Genomic DNA, 16,650 nt, shown 5'->3' with positions numbered 1-16,650 from the left:
AAAATGGCTTTAAGGGTCCTGATTCATGGAAATAAGAGCTGGAAGAGTCCTTAGAGAGCAACTCATCCAAATTCTTGATTTTTTGGTGGTTGTTGTTTCTTATTATTTTTTTTGGCAAATAATGAAACTGAGGTTCAGAAAGTTCAAGATTTGTGCCCTTGGTCATATAGGGAGTAAATAGCAGAAATCAGGGTTTAAACTCAGATTATCTGACTCTACCCTATGTTACCTCTTTAATTCCAAGCAAGGCAATAAAATAAACTAAACCATGCAATCTGTTTCACTTTTCAATTTCATATTCGGAGTTTGATAAATTTAATAGCACCCAACTGATTTTCAAACTACAGTGTGGAATGAAAGCAGAGGGGAAAGACAAATATTACCAAAATCACAGAGAGCACAAAGGCTGCAGAGAGATAATGTCTGCCCACAGAACTCAAATGGAGGCCTGGGTGTTCTGCTTCTTCCTACTCTGTGGGGGGTGGTTCTGTAGAAAGGAATTAGCTGCCTGAGGTTATCCACTAAAACTGAACATGCTTGGCAAAGACAAGCCAGCTCTGTTTACATTTCGTGTTCCATTGAATCACTTCTGTCTACAAATTCTATTTTTTCCTTTACCTTATTTTTTTTCTAGCTTCTGAGTCAGTCTAATATACAGCAGTGTGATTATTCTACAGCCCTGAAGCAGTGTAACAGGGAGAAGAACCGGACTTCATCCATCATTCCTGGTAGGCCTCTGCATGCTCAGTATTCAGTCAAACTCTGTTTTCTATGAGGATGCCTGTAAACGGTATAGGATGGAGGCGGCTTGAGGATTTTAGCACCTCCTACAATCAGTGTGCCTCTCCAAGGCATCTCTGAGATAGAATATTCTAGCATTTCTAATGTGTTTATAATAAAGGAATATTGAATGCTTGCAGCCATTTTAGAAAGAAGAAAACAGGTGAGATGCCCCAAGCACTTACCTGCTGGAGGCTTCTTCACTTAAAAAGCATCAGAGTAATTGAAACTGCCCCCATCGACATCTTAGTTCACAATGAGCATTCTTTCTTACAGTGGAAAGGTCAAGGGTTGGCATTTCATCACTGACAGGGGAAGGTACAGACTACATCAATGCCTCTTATATCATGGTAAGTTATGTGAGCTGCTGCTGGTGCCTGTGCTTAATAGAGCTGGAGAAGGGTCGGGGACAGGGTGGGGGATAGATGGTTATTCTGTACAAAAGTTGGAGCAAGATTACCTGGTGAGGACACTAACAGGTCTGGGGCCAGGTGAAGGCTGCAGGGCACTGGTAACCTTAGAGGGGGGTGGTGTGTGTGTGTGTGTGTGTGTGTGTGTGTGGTGTGTGTGTGTGTGTGTGAGAGAGAGAGAGAGAGAGAGAGAGAGAGAGAGAGAGAGAGAGAGAGAGAATTAGGGAGGGGCTATAAAGGGAAAGGGTACAGAAAGGAACACATTTCTTCCCTCTCAGGCCTGGTTCTTGCCATCTCAGCTTTCAAGCATGACTCTTGATTAGGATCAGGCCACCTAAACAGAGCAAGGTATACAGCACAAGTAGACACGCATCACTCATCACCCAATTAAATAGCAGTTACACCTCCACTGTTGAGGGCTGGACATACCTCTACTACTAGATTCACATGGGAATATATGAGACCTGTTTCTAAATGAGATGACAAAATTAGCCTGGATTTCAGTGGAAGTAAGGAAAATTCTGATCTCAGGCAAAAGTCATTGAGCATTATAGCTGAAATAGAGGGGGCAACAGTCTACTCTCAGTGACATTCTTCCCCTGAGAGCATCAGGGCTCATGCTAGTTTGAATGGAGCTGGGCCATGCTTGGGCCTCTGGAGGCCTGATTACCTTCGAAGATAAAAAAGACCTTGCCATTGGGCAGGGGCACTTCAGATTCCACCTCTTCAGAAACTATGAGAGTCTATAATTTAAGGCTAACTGCTAACATGAGATCCAGATCAGAGGTGTCAAACATGTGGCCCCCAGAAATGGTGCCCACCACACTCTTCTGAGTGTAGCCCAAACCAGATTAAAATGTTATTAGGAAATCCTTAACAAAATAAATAAAAATACAATAAAACATAAATAATATTACCTTTTAAAACTAAGCCAGTATGTGGCCAGCAGGAATCTTTATGTATGAATTAGTGGCCCCTGTTTTTACTTCAATTATCCCTAGTCTAGATGATCAATGATATTAGGTGGCACAGTGGACACCAGGTAGGCCTGGAATCAGGAAGACCTGAGTTCAAATCCAGCCACTGACACTTAATTAGCTGTGTGACCCTGGGCAAGTTGCTTAACCATTGTCTGCTTCAGTTTCCTAAACTATTAAATGGGGGTAATAATAACCCCTACCTTACAGGGTATTTGTGAGGATCGAATGTCTGAGGAACTTAACATAGTGCCTGGCACATAGTGGGTACTTAATATGCACTTACTTCTTTACTTCATTCCTCCTTTGCTCCCTCCCTTGCTTCCTCCTTTTCTTACTTCCTCCTCCCTTTCTTCTTTCCTTCTCTTCTTCCTTCCTTTCTTCCTTCCTCCCTCCCTTCCTGATTCCTCCTTCACTTCTTTCTTTCTCCCTTTACTTCTTCCTTCTTTCCCTCCTTTCTTCCTTCCTCCCTCCCTTCCTTCTTTCCTTCCTTCCTTCTCTAGAGAAATTACGAAAGACAAACTTTCCTGATAGACACTTTTGTGCTGTAGCTGGATATAAAATATCTTAGCCTCCTGACATTAGGATAATAAAAACAATGTAAAGCCCACATTCCTGAACCTGCTGCCTACAAACACAGGCATAAATGAAAGGTCATTATCTGTGCTTCATTTATTCACTGCTTTATTTAGCTAAATAGGTCTTATGGCAACGTCCATCATTATGTGCAAGCTTTTGATGTTTTGATTATAATGCTGCATCTCAGATATTTTACCAGGCATAAAACTCAAAATATCTCTTTGTCTTGGTTTCTATTAACTTGTAAATGGATGTTGTTCTGGAAGTTTTCGTTATTCAGTGAGTTTTTTTTTTTCGCTTGTAATCTACTCTTCTTGACTCCATTTGGGTTTTCTTAGCAAAGAAAATGGTTTGACATTTCCTTTTCAAGTTCATTTTACAGATGAGGAAACTGAGGCAAATAAGGTTAAGTGACTTGCCCAGATCACACAGCTAGTAAGTGTTTGAGGCCAGATTTAAACACAGGTCTTCCTGACTCCAGGCTGGGCATTCCATCCACTATACCACCTAGCTGCCCTTCTGATAGTTTTTAATCATGTGCTATGGATGCAATACTTTTTTTTGGGTAGCAAACAGAAGAGAGTAATCATATTTTATTCATTTAGTTTTTAGCAAATTCCAAACAAGTGCTGGCTCTCCCCATCAAAGACCTTATGATATCCATAATATTATTCAAAGGCTTCACTGTGTTTTTCCCTTAATTCATTACCTTGTCTGGATTGCTCTCTTGCCTAAGAACTATGATGCCGAATAAAGGTTGATCTGATGGCTAACCCACATGTATAATGTTCCAAAGGTTTCTGTCTTCTATGACTTTCTTCATAGTGAATAAAGCACACTCCTCACCTAAAAGCACTGCCATATTAATTTCATCGGTACGCATTTGCCTCTAGCAGACTTTTGTCTTCTGAGTTAGACTTTTTGGTTTTGTAGGGTTATTATCAAAGCAATGAATTCATCATCACTCAGCATCCCCTGCTTCACACCATTAAGGACTTCTGGAGGATGATATGGGATCATAATGCCCAGCTCATAGTCATGCTGCCAGAGAGCCAGAACATGGTAAGGCCTTCCCGTCATTTTTATAGCCCAGGTTACAAGACAGCAGTCCTCTCAAACAGCTTGTAACAAAATTAACAGGCATTAATTCAGTTGGGTTTCTTGAATCAAAATTTCCATTTTTGGTTACCACTTACTGCTCCCTCATAACCATGTATGTCAGCCCTACCCCTCCTTTGTCCTTATCCCCGGCTTTTGGTTGATTGATTGTTCTTCCTTTGCTTTCAAAAAGGACTAATAAATATCCCAGACTACCTTGCCCTTCCCGCTATGCCCTCTTTAATGACTGTTCTGTTGTCAACAAATTCTCCTTCACATAAAACTTGCTCACTCTCCCAGAAATTATTTGGTATATATTTTGTGTTGAATTATCTATGTATGTGTTGTTTTCTTTCCCCCTTTAGAATGTAAAGTCCCTGAGGACAAGTCTTGTCTTATTTTTGTCTTGGCATCCCAAGTGCCCAGCCCAGTGTCTAGCACGTGGCACCCAATTCATCTGAGTTGAACAAACGTCAACTACGTGCAAGGCGGTATGCTAGGCTCAAGAGATTCAAAGACAAAAACTAAAACAGTACCCACTCTCATAGAGTTTAATTTGTCTTCTTTTAGAATGAAGTCTTAAAATGAAAATAAATACATAAAGAGCTTTTTAACATCGTAATACGAAAAAGACACCACATTGAGCACCTTTCATCTATGGAGTGTCAGTTGTGTTTTCTTTTTTTTCCAATTAGGAACAGTGTCACTGTATATATGATCTTCCCTATTATTATTTGGACTTTGTGATGCCTTCTATCTAGCCCTAAAAGTATTATAAGATATATTTTGTTGTGTTTGGGTTTTTCTCCTTACCTTTTAAAAAATTAATATGAATTTTAGAATAGTTTTGATTTTCAGTCTCGAAGACACTCCTTGAGATAATGAGACAGAATTATTTGAAGAATTGCCACATGCGTTCTTACAGACCTCATTCGAAGTAATTTAGAAGTATCCTTCCTCAGTTTCGGGCATGGAACACACACACACATACATACACATAAACATATACATACACTTACATGTATACACATACATACAAATCTATACATACATATACATGTATGTACATACTCACATATACATACACACATATGCCTATATACATAAACCTATACACATGCACATAACATACTCTTAAACATATGCGTACACATATACATGCACACACACATACAAGAATCAAGATTCAGGTCAGATGCTTTCTACGGGTTAGAAAAGTAGAAGCCCTCTCTACCATCTCCTAAGAGTTGTTTTTGGGAGCCCCTGCCTATCTCTTTGCAATAGTCAAAAACTGATCAATGTGTAATTCTGGGTTTTTATGTGTCTTTAGAAGGCCTTGGGATTCGTCACTCCTGGGGCTCCAAATTCACTTAGCTTTACACATTCCTCAGACAGTGCTGGGCCACCAGCATCTCTTTACCATATTCTGCCACTGCTGACAACAGCAGCAAATGTGCCAGTGTGTTTGAGATAACTGGAAAGCAAAATGGCAAAGCTGTGAGGCATGTTCCTAAATAACTAATGTCAAGTGCTGCATCTTCTTAAGAGTCTTGTTGTATTCTGCACATGTCAGGATGGCCTTAGAGACAAGGAAGTTTATGAGAGCTAAAATGGGATACAGAAGCAAAGGTTGAGTCAAATTTTTTCTTCCAAGCAATTAGCTTCATTTCACACTTTGAACTTTGGGATATGAAAAATGTATATAAATGAGGCATTATTAATACTCCTCAGCTTTCTGTGGAATGGTGTTCCCAGAGCTGCAAATAAAGCAGCGAAATCTTATTACTTTTCCATTCCTTACAGGCTGAAGATGAATTTGTTTACTGGCCAAATAAGGATGAGCCTATAAATTGCGAGAGCTTTAAGGTTACCATGATTGCTGAAGAACACAAGTGTCTCTCTAATGAAGAAAAACTTATAATTCAAGACTTTATCTTAGAAGCTACACAGGTATTGAAGATGTAACTTTAAATGATAAATTTATGGAAACAGATCTCATCATTTAATTCATCTGATACATATATATGTGCACACACATATATGTATGCAGATATAGGCACTTAATGTTTATATGTGCACGTAACATATATAAGTACACACATATATTACATGCATAAGCATGTATATATTAACTGCATGTATCTACATACATATAGATATAAATATATACATATATGGGTGGGGGTGTATATATATTAGCAGCAGCTAGGTGGCCCAGTGCATAGAGCACTGGGCCTGGAGTCTGGAAGACCTGAGCTCCAGTCTGGCCTCAGATACTTCTTTGCTGTGTGACCCTGGGCAAGTCACTTAACCTCTGTTTGCATTAATCCACTGAAGAAGGAAATGGCAAACCAGTCCAGTATCTTTGTCAAGAGAACCCTATGGACAGTATTGGTGCCCAGGGTCACAAAGAGTGGGACGCAACTGAATGACTGAACAGCAGCGACAATGTATTTATTAAGCGCCTACTCTGTACACAGCATGACGCTAGGTGATAGAGGGAGATTAAAAAAAAAAAAGACAATGTCCCTGTCCACATGGAGCTTAAAGTGTAGTAGAAAGACACAGCATATACACAAATAACTATAAGACAAAATAAATGATGATAAGTTTACTATCTAACTGTATGCCCAGAGCAGTATACTAGTAAGATACTACAAAATTGAAGACACTGTCCCTACCCTAATAAAGATTATAGTCTACTATGAAAATGTGACAATTATTATTATTATTATTATTATTATTATTATTATTATTATTAATGTTGATATAATACTTTAAGGTTTGCAAAGTGCTTTACATATATTATCTCATTTGATATTCACAACAACCCTGTGAAGTAAATGCTATTATTATCCCCATTTTAGAAATGAGAAAACTGAGGCTGAGAAATGTTGTGATTTGGGCTACTACTGCATGACTGGTATCTGAGGCAAGATTTGAACTCAGGTCTTCCTGGTTTGCCAAGTCCAGGACTTGGCAAACTAACTACCTCAAATAACGGTAACTAAGATGAGAGAAGAATGATGTAAGGTCTGTGGGTTAGAGAATGAGTTTGCTTCCCAGAAGGGTACCATCGGAACCCAATTTTGAAGAATAAACAAGACTTCAATCAACAAAGGTGATGGAAAGGGGATTTCAGGCATAAGGAATAGTGGAGAAAAGGACAAGGATGTGAAAGCACATAGTAGGTGCCGTGAAGTCCATGGTACGGGTTTGATACATGCTGATTGCAAAGTCTGTCCTAAAGACAGGAGAAAACCTGATCTCTTTTCCACATCAACTACGTGGCCAGTTGACCGATATGACCACACTCCACTAAAGCTACACTTTAACTTTAGAGTTTAGGGGTGGGATGGGAAACCTGCAGCTTGAGGCCACATTTGGCCTTCTAGATCCTTGGGTGCAGCCTTTTGGCTGAGTCCAAATTTTGCAGAACAAATCCTTTTGTCAAAGGGATTTGTTCTGTGAAGTTTGGATTCAGTTAAAGGGCCACACTTGAGGACCTAGAAGGGCCACATGTGGCCTCGAGGCCTCAGGTTCCCTCCCCCTGCGTCTTTGTTGTTACTGTGTTACTGTGTGGAGGTGGCTGTGGGTTCTCAGCAACTATGCCAGCATAATTGGTACTCCCAGTATGGAAGGTCTTGAGATTCCCACCTCAGTGTTCCACACTACCACTTTTGTTCCATTCATATTCCATATATATTATTTTAACTCTAAACTTTTGAATCACTGTAACTCAAGGAGACAATGCTATTTTTTCCAAATAAATACTAATAATCTGGATTTCTCTTTGTAACCTCAAACCTGGATTAATGTACAGGCCTTTATTAAGGACTGCCAATCTTCAACCTAGGATTAGCTTGAATTGACCGCTCATGGGCTTCACTTGGGGATTAATTATTTTTTTTTCAGTCCTTTAATACACGCATGGAGTCTCTGGATGTAAAGACATTTTTCTATTAATATGAGAGATGAACTACTGCTGTCTTGTCATTTGATTTAATTATCCTATCACAATTACTGGCTTTTTACAGTATCTCACGATAAAATAATAATCAAAATTCCCACAGAAGGTGGTAATTTTTCCTTCTTCTCAATAGGATGATTACGTACTTGAAGTGAGACACTTTCAGTGCCCCAAATGGCCAAACCCTGATAGTTCCATTAGTAAAACTTTTGAGCTTATAAATATCATCAAAGAAGAAGCTTCTAATAGGGATGGACCCATGATTGTTCATGATGAGTAAGTTCTGAATTTTAAATATATTTTTTACCTATTCATTTCCTTAGAAATGGAAATGTAGTTATATACTCTATTGTGTTTGCATGTTAATGTGTGTGTATTTTTGTGTACGTATGCTTCGTATATGGTTCACATAACTGGGGCCTTTACAGAGGGAAGGCAAAGGGTATAAGCCTTTGCAAGGCCCATCTCCCCTCTTCTCCCACTGGGGTATCCCTCCTGGAAGCCTCCATTTTATGAAGGGGCTGAGGCTTACCTACCTTTAGATTTGACTTTTGAAGCTCTTGATGAAGTCAGGAATAGTAAGCATCTGATTTTGCAACTTCATGCTTTACCTACTGAAGATGATTTTTTATATTAGTTCCCTTAGTCTAAAGATCAAAAAAAAAAGCCTTAACAAAGAGTCTGTGTAATCTTCATTTAAGATTGATTATACTGGGGCATGTATTCAGTGTATATATGTATTTTTTTTCCTTTGTCCTTTTATACCATGATGGATTTTAGCATGTTTGTGGTAAGAACAAATAGAGCCATGCATACTGAGTATATCCTTAGATGACTGATTTTCCATTGTCCAGATCAGATTGTATATATTTACTTCTCTCACAGTATCAAGACGAAAAAACCCATACTTTCTATAGAATGTCCCCATTGCCCACTTAACCTGTGAGGGTTTTCATCCAAGACCATAGCTCTCTGTATAATAAGGAGGCAAAAGCAAATACATTAAGAAAGGTGATCTATGCTTCTATAGCAAGGTTATGTCCCTAGTGAGTTATGAAACATAATATTTTGATCCTTTTTAAATAAAGCTTTTGACCATTTTCCTTTCCACAAAGGCATGGAGGAGTGACTGCGGGAACTTTCTGTGCACTAACAACCCTCATGCACCAGCTAGAAAAGGAGAATTCGGTGGATGTTTACCATGTAGCCAAGATGATAAATTTGATGAGGCCTGGTGTCTTCACAGACATTGTAAGTATATGTACATATTTTCTTTTTAAAAAACCTGATCACTCAGCCTTTTAAGGTTTTATGGTTTAGAAACTTACAACTCCCAAAGCCTTCAGCTGACAGGAATGAATTTGTTTCCCTAGGGATAAAATGAGAAGATTCCTACGTTATGAGAGAGGTATTGCTTCTTGGGTAGTTGTTTTTATTGTTTATTTTTTGAGAGGAAATAGAAAATGAAGGAAGAGAGAAATGTTTCCTACCAAAGAGAATACCAAAGGTATTCTACATACATAAGCATATATGTAGAATCACACAATTTTCACATTTCACAGTGGTCATCTAATCTAACCGATAGTGGAAAAAGAATCCTCATTGCAATATTTCCAGTAAGCAGGCATCTAGTCTCTGCTGGAAGCCACTCCCCCACCCCCAAAAAAGCAATCTATTCCATCTGGGTAAAACGCTGATAGTTAGGATGTTTGTTTGTTTGCTTGTTTGTTTCCCTGACAACCAGCTTGAGTTGTCTCTTTGCGACATCCCCCCAGTGGTCCTGGTTTTCTCTTCTGGGGTCAAACAGAACAAATATAACACCTCCTAGACATAATAGCTCTTTAAATACTTGAATAGAGATATCATCTCCTTCCTGTGGTTTCTCTTTTCTGAACACTTTGCATTAGCAATGTCTTTCTTAAGCTATCGCTGGAAATTGAACACCATACTACAGATGTACTCTGACTAGGGCAGAATACAGATCTACTATTACTTCTATATTCCTGGAAGTAATGCCTCTCTTAATGCCCAAAATTCTCTCTCTCTCTCTCTTTGTCACTCTCTCCACCCCATCACCACCACTCTCTTTTTATAGGGAAGGAATCCTAGACAGTCACCCTCTTGCTTTTCAGAAAAAACCGAGACTAGGACAAGTGAAACAACTCTCCCACAGTCACTCAGTGAGTTTGTACTGTGCATTAACATAGAAACAAGTGCTTAAGGAACGATAGGTAGCATCAGTGACACAGATGAACAAGAGAACAAGAAAGTGAGAATTCCCTTGCCTCAGTTTCTTCTTCCAAGCTTGTGTAACAATATTAGCCAACATTTATATAGCACTTTAAGGTTTGAAAAGTGATATACTGTATGATTTATATGCCTGCATATGTGAGTATATGCTAGCATTATTATCTTGTTAGAGCCACACAACTCAATGAAGAGTGTGACATTATTATCCCCATTTTGTAGATGAGAAAACTGAGGCTGCGGGGATAAGTGGTTTACCCAGGGTAAGTGTCTAAGTCAGGATTTAAAGTCAGGTCTTATTGACTCTAAATGTAAGAACTCAATAATTTCTAAATAGAGCTTTTTTTCCTCTTTCCTTCCACAAAGCACCCTCAGTTTCCTCAACTGTAGAACAAAGATGTTAGAGTAGATGAGTTGTAAGGTCTCTTCCAGATATCGCTAAATCTCTGAAGTTGCAAATGAATGATGTATCTATAGATCTGGATCAAAAAGAAATTTGGTTTCTGTTAAATGGGGCTTTTCCATTTATCAATTGTAAAAATAGACATTGATCTACATTAACAAGTTCTGTGAAGAACAACTTGGATCTGAGAAGCAAGACATTCTGCCTCTTCTGTTTAATCTCTTAGAATTTCTTTTAGACTGATATTTAGGCAGTGTCTATTTGACCTCAGCATGCCTGAAGACATTTCACAATGCCAAGAAATTGCGTAGAATGCTTATAGCCAAAGGCAATGCTATTTCCATGAATGTACCCGAGCTGGTCACAAGACAGTGATGTCACCAGAAAATCTGCAAGATAACAAGAAATGAGTCTTCCCAATGAGAGCTACATGAGAAAATGAAATCACATGTTTATTATCAGAATTATTATCTCCAAATATATAGTGTCCTTAACCTGAATTCTAAAGTAGCCAGATCAAATCAGAGCCAGGCTCTGAAAGAAATGGTGGGCCAACCGAATTCCAGAGAGTGTGCCCAGCTATTTGGAAAACCCAGGCATGCAATATCCGAAGAAAGGCTTAGCTGGAGGTATGAGAAAAAGAGGGACTGTGGACAAAACTGGTAGGCATAAAAGCTGAAAAATTCACTTAACCAGTTTTGTCTACAATTCCAAACAATTTAATTTGTTTATTTAATTGACTTTTTTACTTAACTGATTTTTTTTAAGTTCATTTGTGGTTTGGAGACACAGTCCCGTATTCTCCTACCAACCGCAACCTAGTTTAGTAGGCTAACAGTGAAAAAGTGACTGTCACTTATGCATGAGGCTAATGAAAATTATCACAACCCAGTGATTTTGCAGTTTACAACCTTTAAATCCTGAAACATGAGACTTTAATACAGAACTTAGTCATCAATTGAAAATATGAGAATTCTTTCATGACTTCATGAAAACTTAAGACAAGATTGAGTTGTATTTAAGATGCTGCCAACTAAAAGTATATTATGACTGAAAATATTCCCTAAGTCATTTATTTCAATTAAAGAATTACTAATGAAGTCTGTTGCAAGGGTTTTTTTTTCCTTTTTTTCCCTGAGGTGGGGGAGGAAGAAAGGTGAGAAAATAAATTCTCATTAATTGAAAAAAAATTTAATTAATTTTTAAAAAGAATTACTAACACATGTACTTATTGGCCCTTAAAGATCAATTGGGTTGCCTTCTCATTATGTCCTTCTCTGTTCTCTAGGAGCAGTACCAGTTTTTGTACAAAGCTATCCTCAGCCTGGTTAGCACAAGGCAGGAAGAAAATCCTTCCACATCTCTCGACAGCAATGGCACAGCTTTACCCGATGGAAACGTGGCAGAGAGCTTAGAGTCGTTAGTTTAACCTATCGAAACAAATCCCTACAGTTGAGCATTATTATTTTCATCCTTAAATTATATGGGAAAATCTATCCTGTTGCAACGTCATCTGTTTACTTCCCATCAAGCAAAAAGTACTTTTAATGGTATATGATCTTACTGCCAAACTGACATCATTAATAATGTGTGCCTTTTTGCAAGATTTCTTGTAATCCATTTGTTATGTCTGAACTAAATCGACTGAATTTTACAGTGTTTCTATTAACAGAATTGTGGTGGTGTTTTGTTTTGTTTTGTTTTGTTCAGTATTAGTTTCCTACCATCAGGTTTGATTTTAACGGAAAATCTAAATTTATAGATACTAGGACTTCTCAAGGACATATAAACACTTTTGTTTGTAGGGTCAGATTTATGGCTGTATTTGTAGCAATCCTTGTTTGCCAGAAAGATAACTTTTAATATAGTCTATTGTAAATAAAACACTGTTCTCTGTAATATTCAACATTTTACATCTGCAGCATTCTCCTAAAGTAGAAGTAATCTGATACTTACTGTAAATACTGCTCTAGTAACTATTCCACGGACCAAATTTATATTTATAATTGTAGATTTTTATATTTTACTACTGTTAGTTTTCTAGTTCTGTGTACTTGCATTGTTAAAATGATATAGTTCGCTTTCTTCTGTTTTTACTTCAAGTCTGATATCTTACTGTGCAGCTAAGTGATTAATCATATTTCAGCATGTAATTTTAACTTTTTTTGTGGAAAATAGAAATACAATTGTTTTGAAATGAGAGTTTTTATGAGAATAACATCTTACCTGGCATCATTTAAATTGTTTTTACCTACAGTGTTGCAAAAATAAATATAAATATTATAGTCAGTTCACATGTAATTACTGTCACACTGGTCAATAGGTAGCAGTGGATTGTGGGTATGTAATGAGGAAACCGAGAAACTGAAACAAGGTTTAAGGATTCAGGAAGATATCAAGGTTCAGAACCAGGCCAGGGCCAGAACTGAACAGGCAGGCTGAAATCGGAGTATACAAACAAGGGTCATAATGAGCAGTGGGTCAGAAGCCAAGGTGGCAGACAAGAACCAGGAAGGCCCAAATAAATACTCCAGAATAAAACAGGATGGGAGATGCAAAGTTGAAGCAAACAGTGAGAACCTAGTTCTATAGGAGCTTCAGAAGCAACACTTGTGAAGAGCAAGGCACCAGTAGTAACAGAAGGACCTTGATGGTTGATGTGGTATCCATTTCCCAAGTGTGACTAGCACACAACCTGAGTGGAATGGCTACTGCTGAGAGGTAAATTCTAGATCTTGATACTCAGCTATCACACAGCAAACTAGTGTTTTAGCAGGGGAAGCCAGGCGGTGTGGTGCATAGAGCGCTGGACTTGGAATCAGGAAGATTCATTTTCCTGAGTTTGAATTCAGATGTTTACCAGTTGTGTGACCCTGGGCAAATCATTTACCCTTTTTTGCCTCAGTTTCTTCATCTGTAAGATGAGCTGCAGAAAGAAATGGCAAACTGCTCCAGTTACCTCTTCCAAGAAAGCCCCAAAATGGAGTCATGACATGTCAAACACAACTGAACAACAACATTTTGCAAACCGTGTACATTTCTCTTACGGAAAGCTTGAATTAGTGGATCACACTAAACGTTCATTTCTTTTCTGTCTAGCCTTCTGACCCGGATAAACTTCACTCCCTCTGGGAAGTAAACTATGTTGGTTATGAATTCTAAATGCATATAATTACACATCTTAAAGCCAAACATTTAGAGAATGTAATCCATTCCCTTTAGCAAGAACCCCTCAGGGGACATCTAATTATCTGAACAGCCATAGTTTAATTTTCCTTAAATGCTTAAAACATTTAATTTAACTCTACTTGATTTTTTTTTAAAGTATAGACATGAAGGACTTAGAGGTTGAGGAGGTTTTTTTTTTTAATCAGATAGCAGGTCAGGCTCCAGAGAGATCCAGAACAAAAGCAGTATCTATCGATAATTTTATTTCTCAGTGTCCTAATGTTAAAGCTAAAGAGGTCAGTTTTGAATTCCTGGTTGCTTTTTTCTAACCTCATTTCCTAATCCTCTTGTAGTCCTTCCCTCACCACCCACAATGTCTGATCACAAGCTGATTTGAACCAGTACTACATGTTATCTTAATTATCTTGTCTACTAATTTTCCCTATCCTTTGTCCCAGAAACACCAGCTAGTAGGATAGACAGATTTTTTTTTATCCTTTACAGTGACTTATTAGTGTCTCACTGCACCTTTTCCAAGGGAAAATAATCATGCAGTTAACAAGTATGATAATTAAGTATTTCCATAGACAAACTATAGTAATTAAATCCTGCAATGGAGAGAGCAAAAACGACTCCTACTCCAGAAATAGTCTCTCTCAATTCTCCCTCCCTAAAGCATAAAACAATTACACAGATGGTCTTGAAAAAAATAAAATCAAGAAGTCTGGTGTTTTTCCAACATTCCTTCTATCAATTCCCATAATCTCATTCATCATCTTATCATGATGACAAATTATTTAAAAGCTAAGTCCTGAGGATAATCTTTTTTACTTACCCATATTGGTTTTTAACTGAGAAAAAATAACCAAAAAGCAAGATATCACTGCTAATCTTCCTCAACTAAGGTGGATTTAGTAAATTTAATGAAAGTGTGTCAATTCCAACAAATACTAAGCCCAAAGCCATATTGTAATTATATTTTTACTGTAATACCAACAAGTACCTAAAGTCTTGTAAACTAGGTCAGTTTCAGAAAAGATGTTCTTTAAAGACCGTTTTCAGTCTTAAATAATCTCAAGATGCCCTATAACTCCAACCGAAGATATTCAAAGGGTATGGTATAATCAACCTAGACTTTAAATAAATTGTTGGTGTATCTGTATACCAGAGAACTATTGTGAAGGGCCATTTCCCTTGAGTAAAGCTGACCCACTTTCTATAGCAGTTGCGTAATATACATGTATCATATGTGGATGATATAAGTATGTAATATTAATATAATTGTACAACAGTTATCCACCAGGTTAAGATAATCATATTATTATACTACATAATTATATAACATACATGACAGTAAGATGTATATCAGAATTTTCACTTTGGGGATTCACCATCCCTTCACCCAACTAGCATGCTTAAACACTCAGAACCATTTCTCTGAGAAATAGTTCTTATAAAATAAAAGTGTGAGATGTCTCTTAATAAGCTCATAAATGCAAACTCCTATTAAAATTTTATTTCATCTAACAGAGTACACAGCCTCAGGGGAAAAAGGAAACCAATCTAGATGAAACCTGTCAAAACAGATAACACATTTCCTGTTATTAAAAACCTCAAATACTACTATCCACTCACTGGCCAATTTGTGAAATGTTCTGTACAAAAGGTCTCCTCTTCATTAGGACAACATTAGAATTCTGCTATGGATGCATTAAATATTAAGGCATAAAAATGAGGCATGATCAGTGAAGTTTGACTTCACTAGCCACTCTTTTTCTCAACCCTTTGCATTCTGGCTTAACTCACCAGTATTTTATTGCAATTATTTTCTTAAAGGTTGCTAATAAAATAATTGCAAACCCAATAACCTTTATTCAGTCAAACATCCTCCTTGACCTCTCTGTAGTGTTTGACACTGTTCATCACCCTTTCCATATGGACACTTTTTTCAATTAATTTCCAATATGCCTCTTTTCTCCTTAAATCTCCCTAAAGTTCCTCTTCCACCAAAGACTTTTCCTCTTCTGACTTGGCAAGATGGCTGTTGGCCAAAAGTCTGTCCTTGGTTTCCTCTTCTCCCTTTACAACTTCTTTTACTTCTACATTTGCAATCTCATTTGGTCCCACTATTTCAACTGTCATCTCTATGTAAATGACACTGAAATCTACATCTTCAGTCCTGATCTGGATCATACCCACATCTACAACTTTTTGTGGGAAATCTTCACTTGACTATCCCCCTAACACTTCAGACTTAACAATCTAATAAGCTTTCCCCACTTTTCCCCTACTCTTCAATCTGACTTCACTAATTTTCATTTGCATTACCATTCTCCCAGGCTTTGCATATTCATAACCACAGAGCCTTCTTTGAACTTTCCTTTTCCTTAATCGATGAACTAATCAAGATTTATTTGTTAAGACCTATTATGTGCTAGGCATTGTGCAAAATGCTAGAGACAAAAGCAAAACAGTGCCTACATTCAAAGAGCTAACATTTTATGGGGAAAATAGGTACCTAGGCAAGGTATGTGCCTTTAACTCAAAGGCTACCTTCTCTATTCTCTACTTATCTTGAATGTATTTATTTAAATTGTAAAAACCATATAGAAGGTATGACACCCAATGCAACATATGGCATCCCCTTCTCTTTTTCTGAGCTTGTTACCTTAACCTACACTTAGGTTGGCTGGTCTGAGTGTGTTTCTAGGGAGATTCTAGGGAATAACCCTGATGTCAGCGAAATATACTCAGAATTAGAACTCTTGAGCCTCTACCAGTGTGTTCCTTACTTACATAAATCAGTCCCAACACCATTAACATGAAGCATTTAAATTTAATTTAAACAAGAAATATTTAATGAGAGAAAACAAAAACAAAAATAATCATGACATGACATTAAATAGAAGGCAACATTAGGAATAAATTAAAAGATAAACCTGGAATGTTAGAAATATTCTAAAGATAAGCCCACCCATAAACCTAGTTCACAATTTCCCACCAATCTACATGGTACCC

General features: G+C 37.6%; 1 protein-coding gene across 1 annotated transcript in view; it reads left to right on the top strand.

The window, feature by feature from the left end:
- The window catches only part of PTPRZ1 (protein tyrosine phosphatase receptor type Z1), a 243,978-nt gene extending 231,229 nt beyond the window's left edge, over positions 1-12,749 (top strand). Inside the window, 7 exon segments of the mRNA XM_020966360.2 lie at positions 635-728; positions 1,057-1,130; positions 3,680-3,808; positions 5,648-5,794; positions 7,948-8,090; positions 8,930-9,065; positions 11,753-12,749. Coding sequence (XP_020822019.2) covers positions 635-728; positions 1,057-1,130; positions 3,680-3,808; positions 5,648-5,794; positions 7,948-8,090; positions 8,930-9,065; positions 11,753-11,893 — 864 coding nt within the window. The 3' untranslated portion in view covers positions 11,894-12,749.
- The last annotated feature ends 3,901 nt before the right edge of the window (positions 12,750-16,650 follow it).

Source organism: Phascolarctos cinereus, unplaced genomic scaffold (assembly GCF_003287225.1).
Source record: "Phascolarctos cinereus isolate Bilbo 61053 unplaced genomic scaffold, phaCin_HiC Scaffold_1;HRSCAF=81, whole genome shotgun sequence".
In the NCBI taxonomy this organism is placed as follows: domain Eukaryota; kingdom Metazoa; phylum Chordata; class Mammalia; order Diprotodontia; family Phascolarctidae; genus Phascolarctos; species Phascolarctos cinereus.
This window is presented reverse-complemented; position numbering and strand designations above follow the sequence as displayed.